Below are 22,909 nucleotides of genomic sequence, written 5' to 3'. Positions count from 1 at the left end.
AGGGCCTGGGCCACACAATTACCATGAACAAATAGTTATAGAGAAAAAAAAGGCTTTTCTACTCTAGATATTGAGAAAGAGATTGCAATGATTAATCCAATTTGAAATAAGACCCAAGACAGATAGGGAAAAGTTGAGTTGACAGTATAAAACTAAAATTGTAAAAGAAAAAAAAAATACAATGACCTGCCCCTACTTATAAAATATTTTTAAATATGGGAAAGATTAATCAATTGTGCCTCTTTCTCTGTTTTATTTCTAGCTAGCAGTACTCATAAGTTTACTTTTTAAAAAGGTTAGATGTATTTAAATTCTCCTTTCAACAGCCCTTACAGTATCGAGACCAAACAGTGAAGAGAGCCAGACATTCTGGGTATCAGGGATGGTAAGAAACCCTGTCTGGAAAAGGGAATGGAGGCAGGAAATAACACAGACATAGAGTGGAGTAGGTGTTCATTTATCATTGTCCAGCTGTCTCCATTGAAGTTAAGTAAGGTAAAATTAATCAGTAACTTGCCCATTAAAGAGTTAGCATTAGAAGTAAACTAACTACAGCAAGTCCAGATGTCCTGAATCTCCTGGTTACGAATACTCCAATTTCCTGTTAGGCTAGGCAGAAACCATGGTAGTGATAATTCTGAAAGCAGAGTGCCTAGAACAAAAACCCAGTTCTATCTTTTACTGTCTAGGTCACTTTGAGTATGTTACTTAAGCATGCTAAGTCTCTGTTTCCATATCTATAAAACATGGACACTCTATTAAATTTGAACTTATTTTCAGAAGTTAAAATATTGCAAATAAAGTTCCAGCAAGTGAACGGCACTTAAGTCATAAAATCAAGTAATCATAACCATTTAAGAACTGATTGAATGTGCAGGGGAGATAGGGAAGAGAAATCAGTAGTGTCTGCTATCCTCTTAGATTAGGTAACCAGGTAAATGATGATGCCATTCATCAATATAAGGGAAACAAAGAGGACAAGTATGGTGTGCATGTGAGCTGAGGAAGGGTGTGGAGAAGAGAAAGATGATTCTAGCTTTAGGCATATTGTGATTTAGGTGCCTGTTTATAAGGTGTACATTTAACTACCTACTTCATCCATATCCCTTTTTAAGGAAAACTACATTCATATACCATATTACTCTATGCCCTGCCTACTACTTACTCAGAGCCACAGAACTCGCTGGGAAATGTAAGCTTGAACAGTTAGACCACTCATTCAAAAACTGGGAGTTAAGTCATTTAAGCTAAGAGGTGCTGAAGGAACATGCAGTCCTATTGGCTAAGAGAACCATCAGAAGCCCTGCAGAAATGAGTAAGCTAAGAAAGCCACTAGAGAAAGAACAATGAAGTAAATATTGCAACGATACACGAATGATAGATAGATAGATGGGGTGGGGGGTTATACAGACAGGTAGACTAGATAGATAGATAGACAGACACTAGTTTCCATTCATTAATTGCCAGCTTTTAAAATTCTAGCTTTTCAATTAAGTCTAAATGGAGTTATATTTGTGTCTTCATTCATACAATAAGCCTCTTTTGTGAAGAGATATGTCCTGACTATAATACTGTGGGTGAATCTATTTAGTTGGTGTTTCTTATTTTCTATAATCCCAACAGACTCTAATACATTTATTACTACATATGGTCAACAAAAATCACAGATGATCAATTTTAGCAAGCTTGGGATGATGATATGGCAGAGAAGTTCATATCACAGTTATGAACTTTGAGCTTAGATATGTATGTTCCTCATATCAGAGTAGGCCTGACATGAAGGGCCATGTTTATTTCACAGATTAGAATTTTTTTTTTTTTTTTTTTCAGACAGGGTCTCATTCTGTCACCCAGGCTGGATGGAGTGCAGTGGTGCAATCTTGGCTCGCTTCAACCTCTGACTCCCAGGCTCAAGTGATCCTCCTACCTCAGTGTCCTGAGTAACTGGGACTACAGGCATATGCCACCTGGCTAATTTTTGTATTTTTAGTAAAGACAGGCTTTGATCATGTTGACCAGGCTGGTCTCAAACTCCTGACCTCAAGTGATCCACCTGCCTCGGCCTCCCAAAGTGCTGGGATTACAGGTGTGAGCCACTGTGACCCGCCAACAGATTAGAAAATTATATGTCACTGAGTCTAATCCCCCTACCAGAAACCCAAGAAATCGCATCACTAAGTAGACACTTTGCTTCTGAAAATACTTATAATATCATGCGATATAAAGTTTAATAAAGAAAGCACATCAAAGATATAAACTATAATGTTCTTGGAAACCAAGAGTCACAGAATGATTTTACATTATTCTAAGTCCCATATTTAGTATTCCCACGTCAATTAGTCTTTGAGAAAAGGTGAGAGTCTTCTATTAAAAGTCTAACTACATTTACACCCTCAGTTCAATTCCTCTGTGGGTGGAAACTAAGAATCAAGGAAAATTTTAAGACAGGGACTTGTTTGACTTACCTATCTTTCCCTCACAACCACTGGCATAGTACTTAGCCATAACAAGGATAATTCAACATATCATTAATTTTTTCATCAGTTATCAAATGCACACGAAAAGCGGTACCTTTCTATATCCCAATTTACTGGAGGTGGTATGTAGTATGCTATAATTTACTAGACAAAGGTTAGTGTGTTTTGTAAGTAACACTCACTTTTAAGAACTTTGCCAGGCCCAGTACGGTGACTCATGCCCATAATCCCAGCACTTTGGGAGGCCTAGGCGGGCGGATCACAAGATCAGGAGATCGAGACCATCCTGGCCAATATGGTTAAACCCCATCTCTACTAAAAGTACTATATGTGTGTGTGTGTGTGTGTGTGTGTGTGTGTATTGTGGCACATGCCTACAATCCCAGCTACTAGAGAGGCTGAGGAGGGAGAATGGCTTGAACCTGGGAGGCAGAGGTTGCAGTGAGCCAAAACTGCACCATTGCACTCCAGTCTGGGCGACAGAGTAAGACTCCATCTCAACAACAACAACAACAAAAAAGAACTTTGCCAATCAAACACACATAGTCTACAATATACATCTTTGGTTCACATACTTAGGCAAGATATTCCATCACTTGACTTACTTGGAACTCAGATTTGTGAGAGTCACAGGAGTCTCAGCCTTCATGGTCTTGAAAGGAGAATATCACAGAGTGTGAGCTTGGGAATTTAAATATATAAGAAGTTAGAGAACAGCCTCTCATAGGACATGAAGACATAGCAACTGTGAAGTACAGGAAGACAAACTTTGTTAAAGAAAAAATATAGAAAGAACATGAAAATGCAAGTGAATAAAAGATCTTTGAAACTTTTATGCAAAATTTCAATTATTGATTGATAATATTACAATGTGAATGCTATTATTAAGAAAAACTCAAAAGGCCGTTCTACCAGTAACAATGGATCGGCCATTCTACCAGTAACAATGGATCTTTATCTTGATCATTAACAAAAGTTACAATTTTTAGCCTGTAATATTGTATCTCAGAGATTTTTAAATCTCAGAGGAACTCTGCAGGTCCAAAAAGAAACATCATATTAATAATTAAGTTCATTCTATTTAGTATAATTAACTCTAATCCAGACTAGAAAAACATGCCCATGGGACTCCCCCACATAAGGCTTGACCTCTAGTACATGAGAACTGTGTAATGGCCTCTGTGCATAGACATGTAGATCTTGTTTTAGAGAAAGGTTAATTAGGTATTTTGAAATATCTTGCTGATTTATTGTAGGTCTGATAACATCCTGTTTTATAACTAAATATGATCCTAATACAATTTTTGTAAGGAAAGGGCATTGAAAGGTTGGCTGGGTATGCAATCCATGTTCTTGCTATTGGTCATTACATTACTGGCCTGAGCCACCCTGGCGAGAGGGCAGAAAAAAATCAAAGCGTTTATTCCCTTTATGAATGAAAGAATGCCTGCAATATGACATAGGATAGTGGAATTTCTCTAGTTCAAGAAACACTTGGAATTAAACATGGGCTTAATTTAGTGCTTCAAGATAAAGACTACCAATTTTTCGAAATAAAACACCCATGTCTCTTGGTCCTGATAAGGCCACCATCATTTACTCCCTAAGATTTTGCCTGGACATACAGGGACAAAGAAGTATTCTTCTTTCTTAGATGGGCACATTTGTAAGCACAGCAATGCAACATCCCTTTTCTAGTTTGAGTCAGACCTATATAGCACTTATGAGGCATTTGTGGCCAGAGTTATCAGGCCAGCTCGTTTTACATTTCATTTCTTTTTCCTCACAGTACTTTCACAGTTTGTAATGAAACACATTAAATTGGCAGACATTTAAGAACACAGCCATATAAATGATAATCAGTACATTAAACATTATTAAGATAATATTTTATTTGGTATTATGATTACATCTAACAGCAACATGTAACTTTAAACTAAGGCAGGTGCGAATCTGAATGTACATAATTTTCCTTCCAAGGACGGTGCAGCAGTCATTTATGTCATTACATAAACAATACTCTTAAATTTCATGATTCAAATAGGCAATACAATTTCAAGTCATTTATCATCTAGTTCCTGAAAGGCAACAATAAGGCACCGAAGCAGAATTGTCACTTTAAACTTAATGATCTCAATCATAAGTCATGTTTTCTTATTTGACAGATATTTTATTATTCTATATTTAGCTTATAAATGTGTGAAGGAAACATGGAATAAAATAAATCAATACTCAACACATTTAATATAGCATTTTCTCCCTTTAGGCCTAGATAGGTGGTTTAAGTCTGTCTGTATTAAGAAATTTAAAACTTCATTGCAGTCTGAGATGAGAGAAAGGGTTGTCTTAGAATTTAACGAGGGGAATAGGATTAAATAATATGATTTCCTTCAGCTTAAAAGGGATGCCATGAAGACGATTGAGGAGTGTGCTGCGTTGAGATACTGTAGAGAAGAGGAGGCAGGATTCTCTTTAAAGATTCCCAAACCTTTAACAGGACTCCTTCTAATGTCCACAGCCATAATTGCACAGATGTACCTGAATCCTCTATCCAAATAGGAGACATTCCTTATTCCTTGCTTGTGAGTGCATACCTGTGAGAAAAAGGGACTAGAAACTTTTAGAACATATGCTATAGTGCTTCGTATCACTATTATTGCTTATAACTTACTGCAGGGAGAGAACTTGAGTGAACGCACCAAAGGGACTAAATAATTTTTCAACAATCATTTCTGCGAATACTTGTTTAATTACCAGTCATTCACAATATTGTTTGTTATTTTTTTTCAACTAGATACTCCCTTGCAGATAAGGCAGCGTACTCCTTTAAGTCATGTTTGTGTTCCCTAATGCTAGTACAGTTTCCGTCAAAGAGTAGTTTTAAAATGTGCGCTTGTTGGAAAAGCAGTCTGTGTGTGTGTGTGTGCGCGCGCGTGCGTTGGATGTGTTTGTCTTATATATGTATTTCCTATAGGCAGTAATAATGACAAATGCAAGGATTTATGGAATGACGTACTGATAAATGTTTAACAACCAACTCTTTGTAAAAAGTAGGGTCTGAGGAGAGAATGGTGCTGTTTTAAAGGGTTTGCCAATTTCCATAGTATAAATACCATCACTGTGGCCATGTTCAAGATATTACCTTGACTTCAACTAGCTTGAAAAGCTCCTGAAAATTTAACAATTAGTTATTATCAACTGCTGTAAGTGATGTGATGAACAGATGAGTGCATTTTTTTTTTTGGTAGAAAAATGTATTTTCTTTTGTGTATATACCCAGTAATGGTATTGCTGGATTGATTGGTAGTTGTTTTAAGTTCTTCTAGAAATTGCCAAATTGTTTCCACTGTGACTGAACTATTTGACCTTCCCACTGGCAGTGTATAAGCATTTCCTTTCTTTATGGCCTCACCAGCATCGGTTTTTTGACGTTTTAACAGTAGCCATCTTACTGGTGTGAGATGGTATCACATTGTGGTTTTGACTTCCATTTTTCTGATGATTAGTGATGATGAGCATTTTTTTCCCTATGTTTGTTGGTCACTTGTATGTCCTCTTTTGAGAAGTATCTGTTCACGTCTTTTACCAACTTTTTAACAGGGTTATTTGTTCTTTGCTTGGGAAAAGAAAAATTCTTGACACTACACATTTTAAGAGGAAAGGTTCATACGGTAGAAACCAATAACTTATCATTAAATTAGAGCTCCTATATTAAGCCGAGATATACTAAGAATGGCATTGTTATTGGTAGGAACTTCCTGGAGAACTGTGTTGGAAAATATTTTGACGTTAAGTTTGAACACAGCAGCAACAACAGCATGACTGATAAATAATGTCCATAGACTCAAGCATGGGCAAAGGCAGCCCTTATGCCTTGTATTTAACATCCATGACCCAGCCCACAAATTTGCTTCATATATGAGAATATCAAGGCTTAGATAATGACATGAGTTTTCAAGATGTCATATTACATTTTATTTCATTTACCAAATCAATAAAATGGGGAGACTGTCAGCCAGGAATTATGAAAAAGCTAAATAGATACTTGATATTAACTCAATCTTTTAAGAATTCAAACAATAACAAGAATCACATTGTGACTAGTTGAAGTGATATGGAAAGAAAAAGGAGATGTTCATGTGCTATGAGAACTTGTTGAGAATTATTAAAGGTTTTGAGTATAAAAAGGTTGTAAGTTTTCTGAGGTCAGGTTTTATGCTTATTCTTTTATTTCACATGTTGCCTTGGACATAGCTGGTGATCAATATGTGTTTTTTTGAATTGATTATTGAAAAGAAGGTAGGATGTGAGACAGATAATGAAATATTGATGTCTGAGTTAAAACTATGGAAGAGAAATTAGAAGAGAAATATCAGATATTGCATTGTGAAGGGCTTTATTAAAATTATACTTTAAGTTCTACATGTGCAGAACGTGCAGGTTTGTTACATAGGTATGCACATTCCATGGTAGTTTGCTGCACCCATCAATCCGTCATCTACATTAGGTATTTCTCCTAATGCTATCCCTCCCCTTGCCCCCACCCCACAACAGGCCCCCGTGTGGGATGTTCAGCTCCCTGTGTCCTTGTGTTCTCATTGTTCAACTCTCACTTATGAGTGAGAACATGTGATGTTTGGTTTTCTGTTCCTGTGTTAGTTTGCTGAGAATGATGGTTTCCAGCTTCATTCATGTCCCTGCAAAGCACATGAGCCCATCCTTTTTTATGGCTGTGTAGTATTCCATGGTGTATATGTGCCACATTTTCTTTATTCAGTATAAAATTGATGGGCATTAGGGTTGGTTCCAAGTCTTTGCTATTCTGAATAGTGCTGCAGTAAATGTACATGTGTATGTGTCTTTATAGTAAAATGATTTATAATCCTTTGGGTATATACCCAATAATGGGATTGCTGGGTCAAATGGTATTTCTGGTTCTAGATTCTTGAAGAATCGCCACACTGTCTCCCACAATAGTTGAACTAATTTACACTCCCACCAACAGTGTAAAAGCATTCCTATTTCTCCACATCCTCTCCAGCATCTGTTGTTTTCTGACTTTTAATGATTGCCATTCTAACTGGCATGAGATGGTATCTCATTGTGGTTTTGATTTGCATTTCTCTAATGACCAGTGATGATGAACTTTTTTGTTCATGTTTGTTGGCTGCATAAATGTCTTCTTTTGAGAAGTGCCTGCTCATATCCTTCACCCACTTTTTGAGGGGTTGTTTGTTTTTTTCTCGTAAATTTGTTTAAGTTCCTTGTAGATTCTGAATATTAGCCTGTGAAGGGCTTTTCTAATCACTGCTTCTCCTCCTCCTCTCATAATGCTTGGTATTTAACATTCCAGAATCTAATGCTACTGAAAACAGTTTTGGTTTATTTTCCCTGTATTCTAATCTCTGCTACAAATTAGCATTTCACCAGTTCCTGACAGATAAACGTACATGTCTTTGAAAAATGTAGAGTGAAAAGTGGGGAAATAGTAGAATAAAGGGAAGGGCCATTTTCACTCAAAAAGTATGCTTCAAGTTTGAGGATGACAGGCTTTTTCAGTGACAAAACAAACTGATGCAGCTGTTGCATTTCACTGCAGCCACAGTGAACAAATGCAGACTTTTGTTTAAAGTAAATGGTCTTTTGGCAAAAGTTTCTGTGTTTCGAGGTCCTTTGGCAGGGAGAAGATTTGTTGTATCCCTTTCCCCAAGATGGGTGCATGGTGGAAGGTCAAACTGCTGTATTCTCTCTCTCAAGCTTGCTATTGTTTTCCTTTCCTCCTCCTCCTCCTCCTCCTCCTCCTCCTCCTCCTCCTCCTCCTCCTCCTCCTCCTCCTTCTTCTTCTTCTTCTTCTTCTTCTTCTTTTTTTTTCATGTTTTTTAGAGTAGACATTGTTAAGTCCTAGCCTGAGGATGGGTAAGAGTGACTTTCTCCTTTAACATCAGGAAGCAGCGTATACATACATACATACATATACATACCACTGTCTAGGAGGGTTCTCTGCCGCTCTCTGTTTCCCTAGGGTGAGCCCTAGCATTTCCATTGTGCACAAGACATTCTTCATTGTTCCCAGGGTCAGCCTTCCCAGCCATATCCCCTGTAACCACTCAGAGGCTGATGTCCTTGTTCTGATGATGAGGGATCTAAAGTGAATGACTTACAAGCACTTTTCTAGATCTGACAGTCCACGCATACTGTTTTGACTGGCAATAATTCTTTCAAGTAGCACAAGTCATGTTAGGATTTAAAGTTAGATTAATCTGAAAAGATACAACGTATGGACACATAAATAATAAATATAGGATAGGGAGATATTTTTAAAGCAGAGAATGAAGTATTTCCTTAACCTTTTACATTGCTTATAAAATTGTCAGACTGCTACATTCTGAAAATTCTTTTTTTGCTTTATTACAAAATTGACCTAATGGTGAAGTCAAATTTTATCAGCTTTACGTAAACAAATCAGCATAAAATATGTTTAAATTTAATGAGTACATTAATTATTATATTATAGCGATAAAGATACTAATACAAAGAAATCATGCCACTAAGTGTGTTATTAACAGGGGCAGGTAATTTTCTTTAATTCACAACACAGTCACAAGCCACTTAGCTTGCTTAATGAACACATACTTTTGTACTCCAGGGAATTTTGAAAACCTCTCAATTCAATTATTAGGATGCTCAATGAGATTCAGTCAGACTGACTTCTTGTTCTTATTTCAAGGACTAATAATATATTCAAGCAAGTAAGATGAAGAGTGGTTAATTAGTAGCCAATTGAAAAAGTACATCAAGACGATAAACTAGCTGCTTTTTTGTTTTTATAAATAATGTAAAATATTCCAGGAATCAAGCAAATTTGTACAAAGTACAGTAAATATGACTGGAAGAGACTGAGTAGTCGAGTAACCAATTAGCAAATTAATAAATTACTTTAATATTTTAGGCAAACTCTTTTTTAAAAAATAAAAAAGATGCCTTGATCGGATCAGCAACAGTTTAGAATGAAATCTGGCCTGGTGTGATGCCTCGTGCCTGGATAGCAAAGTGCTATCCAGTACTTTGGGAGACTGAGGTGAAAAGGTTGCCTGAGCTCGGGAGTTCGAGACCAGCCAGAGCAGCACTTTCTCTACAAAAAAAACTTAAAAAAAAAAAAATTAACCAGACATGGTGGTGTGCACCTGTAGTGCCAGTTACTCAGAAGGCTGAGGGCAGGAGGATCGCTTGAGCCCAGGAGATCAGGGCTACAGTGAGTTACGGTTGCGCTACTGCACTCCAGCCTGGGTGACAGAACAAGATGCTGTCTCAAAAATAAATAAATAAATAAATAATAAAACTAAAAATACACATATAGAGAGAGAGGGAATGAAATCTGTCTCTAATTTTACACAAATGCCTGAATTTCATATACTGCTATTTCTATTCAAGGAAACAAAACAACATTATTTTTGTAGAGAAACACCTGTGATTAAGGTTCACTACATATTATTAAAAATGAATTAGCTGTGGAATTTGAGTATAAACTGAAAGATAAAAGGTGAATTTGCCATATTTCTAGGTTAACTGTTAGTACTTCAAGGAACTTAGAATAATTTAGCTGTAGTCAGATGCTTTTAAAAAATAATGTGGCTTAATTTAGCAGAACAATTCCTTTGAGGTATGCCCAGTGCCAATAGATATGACACATATTTTTCTTAACTGTATAATCAGAATAAAGTCAATGATGCAAAAATTTCCATTAATAATGTAGCTCTTAAATGACAAGGATTTTCATATGAAAAGGAAGTAGGCTACTTAGTGCCTATTTTGAATAGACCATTTTCCCTGGCAAAGTAAATTTGGTTAATATAATTTGTTGATTTCTAGAAGCCGGAAGAATTTTGAGACACTCACAAATACCTTCTACTGTGTTTTTCCTTTTGCTGTTTGTCCTTTATTATTTTGCTACATAAAACCATTTGTTGGAAAATGAAATAACCATGTAATCTTACTTATATCTATCCAGAAACACCAAAATATCCTCCTCAATAATCTTGATTTGTTTCAACTTCTGGGGATTGTTATTATTATTATTTCTCCTTACAGGTTTAGAGGAAAGTCCTCGAATTAGATTAATTGCCCTCCTCTTTGCTTGTGATCCTTGAAGATTAGCATGACCCTTAAACCAGTTTGTTTTCCACGCAGACTTTTGGGTTGTTAAATGTGTCTTGTAAAAATTCCCAGAGATGTTGCCAGGAGAATCTTTCTATAAATACTTTAACTATTTATTTTTAACATGCTTGATTTCTTATCTAAAATGCTCTATTCTTTTTAGTTGGAAGATTTAAATTATTAAATTTGATAATCAATAAGTTTTATAACTAATAATTAAATTTAGTTTTAGTTTTAAACCTATTTTACTAAACTATGTAAAATTACCATATATAAGGTAAAAATGTTCCAATATCAATAATTTTATGTTTCAATCTAATATTTTCATCTTTACCATGAGTGACTCAAGAGAATAATGGAGAAGGGTTTGGATTCAGGAGTCAAACAGACAAGGCTTCAAATTATATAGCAAAATCATGTATTAGCTGTGTGTTTGTGGATCATTTATTTAATCTTTGTTAGACCTTGATTTCTTTGTGATATTGACAGTATCCACTGCATTAAATTATTGTGAATATTAAAAGAATCATTGTATACACTGTGTTGTTATAGAGTGAACGCTGAAAAATGTTAGAAGTTATTATTATTATTATTATTAATTTTTTTTTAGACAGGATCCCACTCTGCCACTCAGGCTGGAGTAAAGTGATGCCATCATGATTCATTATGGTCTTGATATCCTGGGCTTAAGCAATCCTCCCACCTCAGACACCTGAGTAGCTGGACTACAGGGGTGTGCCACACTCTTGGCTAATTTTTTCGATTTTTAGTAGAAGAGGTCTTGCTATGTTGCCCAGGTTGTTTTGAATTCCTGAGCTCAAGTGATCCTCCTGCTTTGGCCTCCCAAAGTGCTGAGATTATAGGTGTGAGCCACTGGACCCAGAAAGAGTTATCATTAGCATAGGATTTAATTAATATTTATATTATATTTCCCACCATTTTCTTTTTCCTCTTGAATTTCCCAATTAGTTTGCCTGGTTTACATGAACTGCTCTTCAATTTCAAGCCCATTGCATTTTCAAACATTATATAATTTCACACTATGAACATTATGAGTTTGATGGGTAGGAATTATTATCCCCCTTTTCCAAACAAAGAAATCAGGTAATGTGACTTTTTTTCAAAGATCACACAACTAGTAAAAGGCAAAGTCAGGATAAGAACTCACTAATCTTTTTACCATGTGGGCTTTTATAAGGACCTTTTAAATGAATGTTTCTGGGCAGAAAGTATTCTAACATCAATGGCATTGGATTACCATTATCATTTTAGAGAACGTCTTCTCTCATTTGTTATAAATTTCTATAATCGCCAACAATTATTTGGCAACTAATATGTACCTCATACTCTACAACATATGTATATACTAGTACCTCATACTATATAGCATATGTACTTCTACTATATACATAACAACTCATAAGATTGATAACTCTCCTTATCCCTGTTTTACAAACACAAAAACTGAAAGCTAGTAAGTAGTGAAGTCAATATTTGAAACAAAGCAGTTTGCCTCCAGGACCTATGCTCTTAAACACTGTGCTATACCACCTCTTAGCAAATAGTAGTGCAAGCTTTTAAAAAACACTTATTTTAAAAAATGTTCACCGTTGTACTTAACTCTTAACTTCTTTTTTCTTTTTCTTTTCTTTCTTTCTTTTTTTTTTTTTTTTGAGACAGGGTCTCACTCTGTCTCCCAGGTTGGAAGGCAGTGGCATAAGCATGGCTCACTGCAGCCTTGGCCTCCCCAGGTTCGGGCAATCCTCAAGCCTCCTGAGTAGCTGAAACTAAAGGCACGCACCACTATGCCCCAGCTAATTTTTGCACTTTTTGTAAAGACAGGGTTTTGCTATTTTGCCCAGGCTGGTCTCCAATTCTTGGGCTCAAGTGATCTGCCTGCCTTGGTCTCCCAAATTACTGAAATTACAGGTGTGAGTCACCATGCCCGGCCAGTATTGCAAACTTTCACTGCCTTTCAAACTTCCATTGATTCTCAAGCAGTGCGGAATCTCAACATGTTATATGTGGGGGAAAAAAAAAGAAAGACAAAACAAAAACTTTGCCCCCTCAAACTTTGATGTGCTATACCGAATAGAAATAGTTTCTGAGGAGGTTTCTACTCTCATAGGCAGAACTGGCTACATAGTTAGTACAGACCAGTGCAAAAGAAAAATATGGGGTCCCCCTGTTAAGAAATTATGAAACATTTTAATTAAAAATGTGACAGTAGAGCATTAATTCAAGTGTGTGATCTTTTTGAGTGTGAGGCACTGTGAGACTACACAGTAGCATGCCATGAAATCCGCCCAGCTCACAGGGTCATAATCCTGAATCCAGCCTTGTTCCTGTGCAGCTATCCTTTTGCAGACCTGCATAAAGCTTTGTAGCAGAAATACTGGTGACCTTTTTGTAGGTCTTTCCCAGAAACACTCTAGTTTCTCAACTAAGAGCATTCTGAGGAAACAGGAAGTAGGACTTGGGAGGGATACAAGGCTACCAGGCTACAGTCTGAATGACTTGTGCTGTGAAAAAGGAGAAGTGTAGACCAATTTTTGTCTTAGCAGCCAGAGTGAGATGGTAGTCAGGAAGTGGGGAGAAGAAAGAGGAAGCTCTTGGGAACTCCCACCACCCCACAAAGGGGGAATTACCCTTTTCTTCCATCAGAATGATGGCAGAAACCTGTGAAATATATCTATCTGTCTTTGTTTCTTGGAAGGGGTTCATGTTAATTGATGTCTAAAATTAACAAGCCTGGCGTTGGTTATTCAAATGCTTTTTGCCCATTTAAAAATATAGACAAAAATAATGTTTTAACCTTTCTTCCTTCTAAAAGTAGAAAAGAGATGTGTCACTGAAAAATACCTGTTATTAATTCTTAGACTTTGTTGTGCACAAAAGTATTGTCATTCAATTCTGTAGGCAGTCAAGAATCAGAGTCAGTGCTTTTGGAATCCAAGTATATAGGCTTAAGCTCTGGTCCCTGCCCTTATTGATTCTGCAATCTTGAGAAAGTTAATTCACCTCTCTGAGCCTTAGCTTTTTAATCTGCAAAATGAGAAAAATCTTAAATCATAACAACCTCAGAGGCTTACTATATGCATTTGATGCATAAAGGTACTTAGTGTAATATCTGCCTGGCACATCACAAGAACTCAACAAATTATACATGTTTTTATCTCGTGTAAATACACATGCTTGTATACATAAATATTCATACATGTATAAATATATTTTACACATGTATATACTTTAAAGTGTGTAATATTTACACATATGTATGTCTATATGTATGTGTATATATACATATATGTATTTTGAAGATTCTGAGTTTTAAGCTGTCAGATATTGGTGAGGGGAAATGCTTAGCTAGGAGGATGCCTGTAACAGAGCTTCTTTTTGGGCTTCTGCCTGTCATTGCTAACTCAATATTCAACTTACACAGCATTTAAATTGAATTACTGCTGCCTGCACAATTATGGGCTTTCTTAGTATAATTCCTACGCTTCACATCAAGAAGACTGAGTGTTTTCTTGAATCTAAACCTAATATAATGCTCAGAAAAAGCCAGGTATGCTTCCTGGCTGAGGTGGTGGTAATGTACTTCCAGGTGTTTTACAGAGCATCAATTGGGATATATAAATTGCCATCTATTAAGCTTATCTTACTTAGCATCTCTCCCCCTAATCCCTAGCCATCTGATATATCCGCTATGTGTTTCTTGATTTTAATCACAGAAAATAAAATGGAAAATAACTTGAAGCTCTAGTATCTTTTTGCTAGTATACCAACATAGCATGTATCCAGGTTTCCCTTTAAAATTTCAGTTTTATAGTTCCTTCAAAGTTATTGAAAACAGGTATCATTATTACATTCTTAATATAAAATTCACCAAGAAAATTAATTTTAAAAAAGAAGAAAAGCAGAGGCAACTGTATTCCCAATATAAACAGTATTTACCACATCTTATTGTTTAAATATGAAAATAAGGAATGCTTCTCTGTTCCTTTGGTAGTGGATAAAATAATTTCAACAGTGTTTTTTTAAAAATCTATCTCATAAATGTGTTTCCTGTGAAATGAGTTACTTGTTTTTTGTCATTCAATTGAGAAATTGAATGTGAAAATGAAATAAATGTGAATGTGAAAATAAAAGTCTCACAAAAATTCCCCTGCAAGAACATCTCTGACTGGGAGGTTTGACTGAATAAATTATTCCTGGGCTTTTGAATTATTAATCTTGGCTGCAAGATATGCAAATAAGACTGTACTAACCATGTCCAACGGCACAGCACTGGGTCAGAAGGTATATCCTGCTGCTGGCAGAGTTCCTGTCAAGGGATCAGGTCTTTCAAGAGAATGGTAAGCTACATGGCAAATTGTGCTTCTCAGTGTATAAAGTAAGGCCAGATTTCCTTCTAAAGGTGGCCTGTGAGTAATTAAGTTTTTCAGTATTAAGTGTTTAAATTAATTCTTTATAAATAGATGTAAAACAGCAAAAGAATTGAAACAAAAAGTCATTTTTATCTCTACATTTATTTTTCAACAAATTAACTGTCTTTTTTTAGTTGTCAAATACTAATTTTATTTTATTTAAAGGGATTTATTATAGCTAACATCTCAGCAACTTATATTTCTACAAAATAGTAATTGGATTTACTTAAATAAAGATAACTACTTATGGGGAAAAATTAAAGTTCCTAAATGATTTGAAACAATCATGTGTGTGTGTGTATACACACACACACACACATATATATTTTTTTCTTTTTTTTTTTTTGAGACAGAGTTTCACTCTTGTGAGTGCAATGGTGTGATCTCGGCTCACTGCAAACTCTGCCTCTGGGGTTCAAGCAATTCTCCTGCCTCAGCCTCCCAAGTAGGTTACAGGTGCCCACCATCACGCCCGGCTAATTTATTTTGTATTTTTTAGTAGAGACGGAGTTTCACCATGTTGGTCAGGCTGGTCTCGAACTCCTGACCTCAGGAGATCCACCCACCTCAGCCTCTCCAAGTGTTGGGATCCAGGTGTGAGCCACTGCTCTGGGACATCATATTTTTATGTTTAGAAAATAATGTATTTGGGGGAATTTTCAGGCATCCTAAAAATTAAATTTAACATTTATGTGCATAAAAATGATATTATCTAATAACATAATTTACTTAGGAAAAATGAAAAATTGCAGAAACCATTTCTACTATACCTTCCATAACTTTTCAAATGTGTGTGGTATTCTTAAAGAAATTAATACACAGTTTGTGCCATACTATTACTTTTTAGTGTTTTAATTTCTGGTGTAATGTATGAAATACATAAAAATAAAGCTACAAATGTTAAATTATTATATCTTGTCAGTGTGAATACATATTTTTGCTCAAATTGTTTAGTAATCAAAAAAGTAATTTGTTAAAAAAAATTCTCATGTTACCATGTAAATTCGCCTTAAGGTAGCACTTAAAAGTAAACATTTTGCAAGTGTTATTTGTTTAATTGTGAAGACTATAAAAACAAACAATTAAAAAGCTAAGAAAGTATCAAATATATATATTTTAAAGTAAATTTCAGAAATGCAGATTTTCAAAAGACTAAATTTTTTAAGTAAAAAACATTTTCAAATTAAAAATTAGTATTATTGATCTGCTTATGTGAGTAAATTAGATATTGTTTCTAGTTCAATAATTCTAAGTTTTAGATATATTTTTAGACTTGAAACTAATGATTTCACTTTAATTTCTGCTCTTAAAAAAAAAAAAACCTGTTCAAAATAATTCATCCAAATCAGTTACAATCTATCACTATTTCCATTTCCTAAAAATTAAGAATATAACTACTAGATAGCAGAAGAGAGAATATTAATTTTTCATGAGGGAATTTTCTCTGTAATTGGGAGTCTTGCTTAAAGGAGCAACTTACTTCATATGTTTATAGAATTGTGATACCACACTAAAAACATACCCAACTACAAATATATCCAATTTGAAATATAGTACCTTCAAAATTGTGTATCCTGGTGAAGTTAAGTTGGTCTGCAAATATTGGACAGCTCATATTTATAAAATCATAACCTATTAGAATTATGAACTTAGAAAAAAGAATGAAACAAATGTATCATAAAAGATTATAAAGCATCATAAAAATATAATCTCATTTTTATAAATATAAATTCAGGTAAATATTAAAGTGTAGAACAGTACCCAAATATTAGGAGTGGTCTGTTTACAGACAATTTTTATTTCTTATTTTTGCCTATTTGATTTTATGAGCATTACACAATTAACAATAATTTTATACACACATTTTAAAAAGCTGTTTCAAAAAAATGAAGAACCAACTCTATGAGAAGCAAGACAAATATGATAATTTAGCCATTCATTTTTCTTATTTCAGATCTACTCCTTCCCTATTTCTCCATCAATCCCCAATCTTCTGGACTACTGTAAAGCAGAAGGCTCCTTAACTTTTATGTGACCCGTCACTTGCCTAAATGATAGTTGCAGGAAATTGGGCTCTAGTTGCACAAGTCTTTATGGCTATATTTTCTTTCCATTGTAGTCAAATCTTTCTGCTGTGCACAACACATAAGCTATTAACATTTCCAGTGGTGACTAGGCAGAAAGATAAACCTTATGACCAGAAAAAAAGGAAATGCAAAAGTGAAACAAATTTCCTGTGTCAAGGAAACTTTCTTGAAACAAATTCAAGAAAATTTGAATTTGTGCACCAGCTTTTTGAGTACCCCCAAAATAATAAAAGTTCAGAAATAAGGCCTGAGATGGTCCAACATGTAAAACTTGGGCAAAGAAGGATTAGGCCACGAAAGAGCCTGAAAATGGAGAAAGGAGGAAAAAAGGAGATTGTTGTGTCATAGAAGATAGGAAGAGTGTTTCCAGAAAGTGTGGATTTAAAAGCTACTGAGAATAAATAACAATAGTAAAAACTGACCATTGAGCTAAAAAAATGAAGTTTGTTAATAATATTTTAAAGTCTATTGACATTTTTGCTATATTTCTAGAAGTTTAAAGTTTTTAATATTATCAAATAGATGCCAATTTTGAGAGAAAAAAATGATAGGAAATTTAGATAAAAGGAGAAAGGACATAATAAAAACTACCTGCAGTCTCATCATTTGAAATAAAACTATTAACACTTTGATGCATGTCTTTCTAGACTTCTTATGCTTATTGATTTCAGGTGTCATTTCTTAATTAAAGGCTTCAATTTTAAAATTTATCATGGAAGATATACATTTAATTTTGCCTTATTCAAATGTGTTTCTAAACTACAGCTACTATTACTACAATTACCAATTTTTAATACTTATCATATTACATATCGTGTTGACTTTCACAGTGAAATGAGCAATGAGCTTAATCTGATGGTCTTGTTACTTATCTGGCCTTGGAGAAAATATTTATAAAAATGCTTATAAATAGTCAGGTGTTTATATTCATCTCTTCACTCAACAAAGATTTATAGACCACCTACTATCTGCTTGTCACTGTGCCAGATATGGACAATAAAAATGAGTAAGACAAAGTTATAAAAAATTCTAAGAAGTTTAGTATACAATGAAAGCATAAATGGGAGGATCTAGTTTAGACTGAGGGTCAGACAGCCTACCTTGGGAAACCTACACTTGAACAGAGGTATGAAAGAAGTATAGATATAAGACAAATATACGATGGGCCAGGAATCACAGGACAAAAACAGCAGTGAAAAGAGAGTCAGATAGAGGGACTGCACATGAAGAAGGCTCTCTGTGCATTCAAGGAGCAGGAAGAAAGAAAGATGAGTTAGGAGGAGAGTAATGCCAAGCAAAATTGAAGTGGGTACAGGGGCTAGATCATGCAGACCTTGATGTCCCCATTAAGGATTTTAGACTATATTCCTTGGATAGTGGAAAGTTAATTAAGGGTTTTGATCAAGAAAAGCTATATGACGAGATTTTGAGTTGTAGTTTTTCACGACTGTTTAGGTATAATGGTAAACATGAATTGATGAGGGCCAGAGAGGATGTGAGGAGACAATAGGATAATGTGACATAGTGCAAAATAGAGATGAGAATAGCTTGGACGAGAATGATAATGAAAGTTATGGAGCAGTAATGGCAGATTTGAGAAACATCCAGACATTACAGTCAACAAACGTGTAGTTTATTCATTGTTGGCATTGAGTTTTAGATGACCTGGAGGATATTGCTTAGATTTTTGTGGTGAGCACCTGGGTACATGGCAGAACCATTTACTGAAATAGGTGGATATGCTGTAGGCTTGGTGAGGAACTTGGAGAATTTAGTATAGGATTTCTAGAGGCAGAGAAACCTGAGAAAAATCAATCAATGGCAATAAACAACTACAGTTTGTTAGGCAGATACAAGCCGGGCTGGAAATCTGGGAGTTGTTGATGTATAGCTGGTCATCAAACCTCAACAGTGAATAACATCATTTAGGTCAATCTATAGAAAGATGGAGCCCAGAAATTAGCCTTGAGGAACTCAACATTTAATGCTGGAGCCAAGAAGACTTGAGCCCCAAAAGTGCCTGCAAAGAACAAGCAGGGAGAAACAAGGGAAACTAGGATATTGCCATGTCTCAGAAGTCAAAGGAAGAGTGTTTCCGGAAGACAGCCTATGAAAAACAACTGATAAATAAAATAAGATTAGTGAAAAATGATTATTGGAATGAGCAATGTGGAGGCTACTTGGAGGACTGGTAGGTCTGCAGCCAAATTGGAGTAAATTGAAAGGGAATGGGGTGTCGAGATGTCAAAACACTTAGTGAGGTGACTCTTTTCAGAAATCAAACTATGAAGAGGAGAGGAACATGTGAAATTAGGAAGAGTTGTTTATGTTGCTCCTTATTTTAAGACTGAAAAGATGAGAGTGTTTAAATTCTGATGGAAAAGAGGAGATGAAGACTGAAGATGAGGTGAAGAATGCCAAAGAGTCAGAAAAGAGGAAATAATGGTACCATAGGAATACTGAGAATTTGGGAATGAGTTGGATCTAGAATAAGCTCAACAAATGGTCTCTATCTCAATGAACTAGGAGGTAAAACCATTTGCTAATAATGAGTAAGGTAGAGTAAATGAGGAAAGTTTTAAGCGATTAAAAAATATGGAATGGAGAAATATAGGAATACGCTGGCAATATGAGATAGCAGTAGAATTAGGTGACCTCAAAGACAGAGCGAAACCAATCTGCTTTATTCTTCAGCAGCATTCATGTGTCTGCTGCTTGAGAAAGTTCCCATGCAGCTTTGTCTGGAATTGGACTTAGTGGCAGGTTGCCATAGAAGGATTAGAGAGACTCAGAAAAATGTATAATGTTTTAAAGTAAGTGATTCAAAATAACTTTTCAAAATGTTAAACTCATCATATCTACAACTCTGTGACTTATTTTCATAAATACAACACTCTCAAAACAACAATGATCTTTAACTTAAGTAAACCACTTGAATTTGATAAAAATACAGGAGTTTTCCAGATGCCTTATCATAGCAAATTATACTGAATTTTGCATACTTATAAAAAGCAATTTAGGAGCATTTATTCTTATTATATTCTATTTACCAAAATTCTATATTGAAAGAATTGTTTGCAACTAATACTCAGAAGCCTACTTGACAAGGAGGTTTTTAGAACATTTTGTTTTCAACCTTGGGTTTCCTCACCAGAAATAAGTAACATTTAATGTTTAACAATGGCAATCCAGTACATTTTTCAGATAATTAAAGTTATTGAAATACCCTATCCAATCACAATCTGGCCTCATGACAAGAGGAAAAAATGGTAGGTTAGCAAGACACTTGAGGTTTCAGTGAGTCAGGTTGCTTATTTCCATGGTACATATTCAGAAGGCATTGCAATAAAGGTCTTTTACTAAGTATACGACCTAGGCAAGTGCCATGGTCTTAATATTGGTGTCTTCTCAAACCGTATGTTGCAACCTAATAGTATTAAGAGATGGGGCCTTTTGGAAAGTGATGAAGCCATGAAGACTTTGCCTTCATGAATGCGATTGGTACCCTGTGAAAGAAGTTTAAGGGAGCTGCCTTGCCCTTTCTGACATTGTCGTGAGGACACAACAGCCACTATTTTTGAAGCAGAGGCTGACTTTTCATCAGACACCAAATCTGCTGACACCTTGATCTTGGACTTTGCAGCCTATAGAACTGTGAGAAATAAATTTCTATTTTATATAAATTACCCAATCTGAGGCATATCATCTTTCAATAAATAATGACCAATGTTAATATTACTAAGATTTTCAGTTTCATATTTTGAATTTTTAAAAATTAAGTTTTAAAACAAGTTTTATCATAGTTTATGAATTTAATACAATATGCAGAATTATTTAGCAATATGGAAACAAGTAAAAGCTTAAAATAGTAAGACTGACATTCTAAAAATTCTTATTTCCCTTTCTAGGTTATGGTTTAACTCAGAAGAATTTGTTGAGCAACTACAATATGCTGGGGACTGTGGTATGTTTACAGACACAAAAGTGGATTCAAAATCTTCTCTTCAATTATTTTATCACACTTTCCCTTTGTTTGTTTGCTATTTGTCAAGCCCTCTATGTGTGTTTCCACCTTAATGCCTTCACATGTGCTCTTTCTTATGCCTGGAACACTTCCTGCAAATATAGACATGTCTTTTTCACTTTCTTCTTTGAGGTTTTTGTTTAAACGTCATCCTGTATAAAAGCCTCACCCTTATCACCACATGTAAAAAATAACTCACTGCCACCCTCCATCCCAAAACTTTCTAACATTTTTACCTTCCCATATGTTTTTATGCATAGCACTTATTATCGGTATCGTTCATTGTTTACTTCCTGATTCTTCCCAAGAGAGTATAAATTGTTAGAGATTAGGAACTTTGATTTATTCACCACTGTTATCTCCCATGCCTGAAATTATATTCAGCACATAGTTGAAAGGTATTCAAAAATATTTGTTAAAATAATACATTAATGACATATATATGTATATATGTATATGTATGTATGCTTTCCTTACCAATGTAACCCACTTTCTATAGTTCACCATTCAAGTGTTTTTCATTATTATTATGTTCTGCACAGTTTTGTCATTAGTCACAGTCTAGTGTTTAATCCTTATATTTTCTTTCTCTTTTTAAGGCATGGAATGCAACTTGCGAAAACTGGCTGGCAGCAGAGGCTGCCCTGGAAAAGTATTACCTTTCCATTTTTTATGGGATTGAGTTCGTTGTGGGAATCCTTGGAAATACCATTGTTGTTTATGGCTACATATTCTCTCTGAAGAATTGGAACAGCAGTAATGTCTATCTCTTTAACCTCTCTATCTCTGACTTCGCTTTTCTGTGTACCCTCCCCATGCTGATAAGGAGTTATGCCAATGGAAACTGGATATATGGAGATGTGCTCTGCATAAGCAACCGATATGTGCTCCATGCCAACCTCTATACCAGCATTCTCTTTCTCACTTTTATCAGCATAGATCGATACTTGGTAATTAAGTATCCTTTCCGAGAACACCTTCTGCAAAAGAAAGAGTTTGCTATTTTAATCTCCTTGGCCATTTGGGTTTTAGTAACGTTAGAGTTACTGCCCATACTTCCCCTTATAAATCCTGTTATAACTGACAATGGCACCACCTGTAATGATTTTGCAAGTTCTGGAGACCCCACCTACAACCTCATTTACAGCATGTGTCTAACACTGTTGGGGTTCCTTATTCCTCTTTTTGTAATGTGTTTCTTTTATTATAAGATTGCTCTCTTCCTAAAGCAGAGGAGTAGACAGGTTGCTCCTGCTCTACCCCTTGAAAAGCCTCTCAACTTGGTCATCATGGCAGTGGTAATCTTCTCCGTGCTTTTTACACCCTATCATGTCATGCGGAATGTGAGGATCGCTTCACGCCTGGGGAGCTGGAAGCAGTATCAATGCGCTCAGGTCGTCATCCACTCCTTTTACATTGTGACACGACCGTTGGCTTTTCTGAACAGTGTCATCAACCCTGTCTTCTATTTTCTTTTGGGAGATCACTTCAGGGACATGCTGATGAATCAACTGAGACACAACTTTAAATCCCTTACCTCCCTTACCTTCAGAGAAAAGTGAGGTGTTTGTGAAACAGATTGTTTTACAAATGCATCTGTAAGCCAGTTACAGTTTGCTTTAACTCGTAAATATCAATCAGAGAGTGTCACAGATTTAACCTTCATCTAAAGACAAGTTGTACCCAGAGTATGCGAAAAGAATGGGACGACAAGAATGTACTGGTTTCTTCTCCTAA

The 22,909-nt window shown here is 35.4% G+C and overlaps 1 protein-coding gene and 1 long non-coding RNA gene across 2 annotated transcripts in view; one reads left to right on the top strand and one right to left on the bottom strand.

Annotated features, from left to right (window-relative positions):
• LOC140713539 (uncharacterized) overlaps positions 1–22,909 on the bottom strand; it is a 183,396-nt gene that overhangs the window by 111,646 nt on the left and 48,841 nt on the right. The gene's annotated exons all lie outside the window — the stretch shown is intronic.
• On the top strand, positions 14,902–22,841 carry SUCNR1 (succinate receptor 1). The gene is made up of 3 exons (XM_008008692.3): positions 14,902–14,989; positions 21,057–21,112; positions 21,772–22,841. Exons 2-3 carry the CDS (start codon positions 21,098–21,100, stop codon positions 22,732–22,734), a joined length of 978 nt encoding a protein of 325 aa, XP_008006883.1. The 5' UTR covers positions 14,902–14,989; positions 21,057–21,097; the 3' UTR covers positions 22,735–22,841.

This window comes from Chlorocebus sabaeus, chromosome 15 (assembly GCF_047675955.1).
Source record: "Chlorocebus sabaeus isolate Y175 chromosome 15, mChlSab1.0.hap1, whole genome shotgun sequence".
Taxonomy (NCBI): domain Eukaryota; kingdom Metazoa; phylum Chordata; class Mammalia; order Primates; family Cercopithecidae; genus Chlorocebus; species Chlorocebus sabaeus.
The sequence above is the reverse complement of the archived record's forward strand: the minus strand, read 5'-3'. Positions and strand labels throughout refer to the sequence as shown.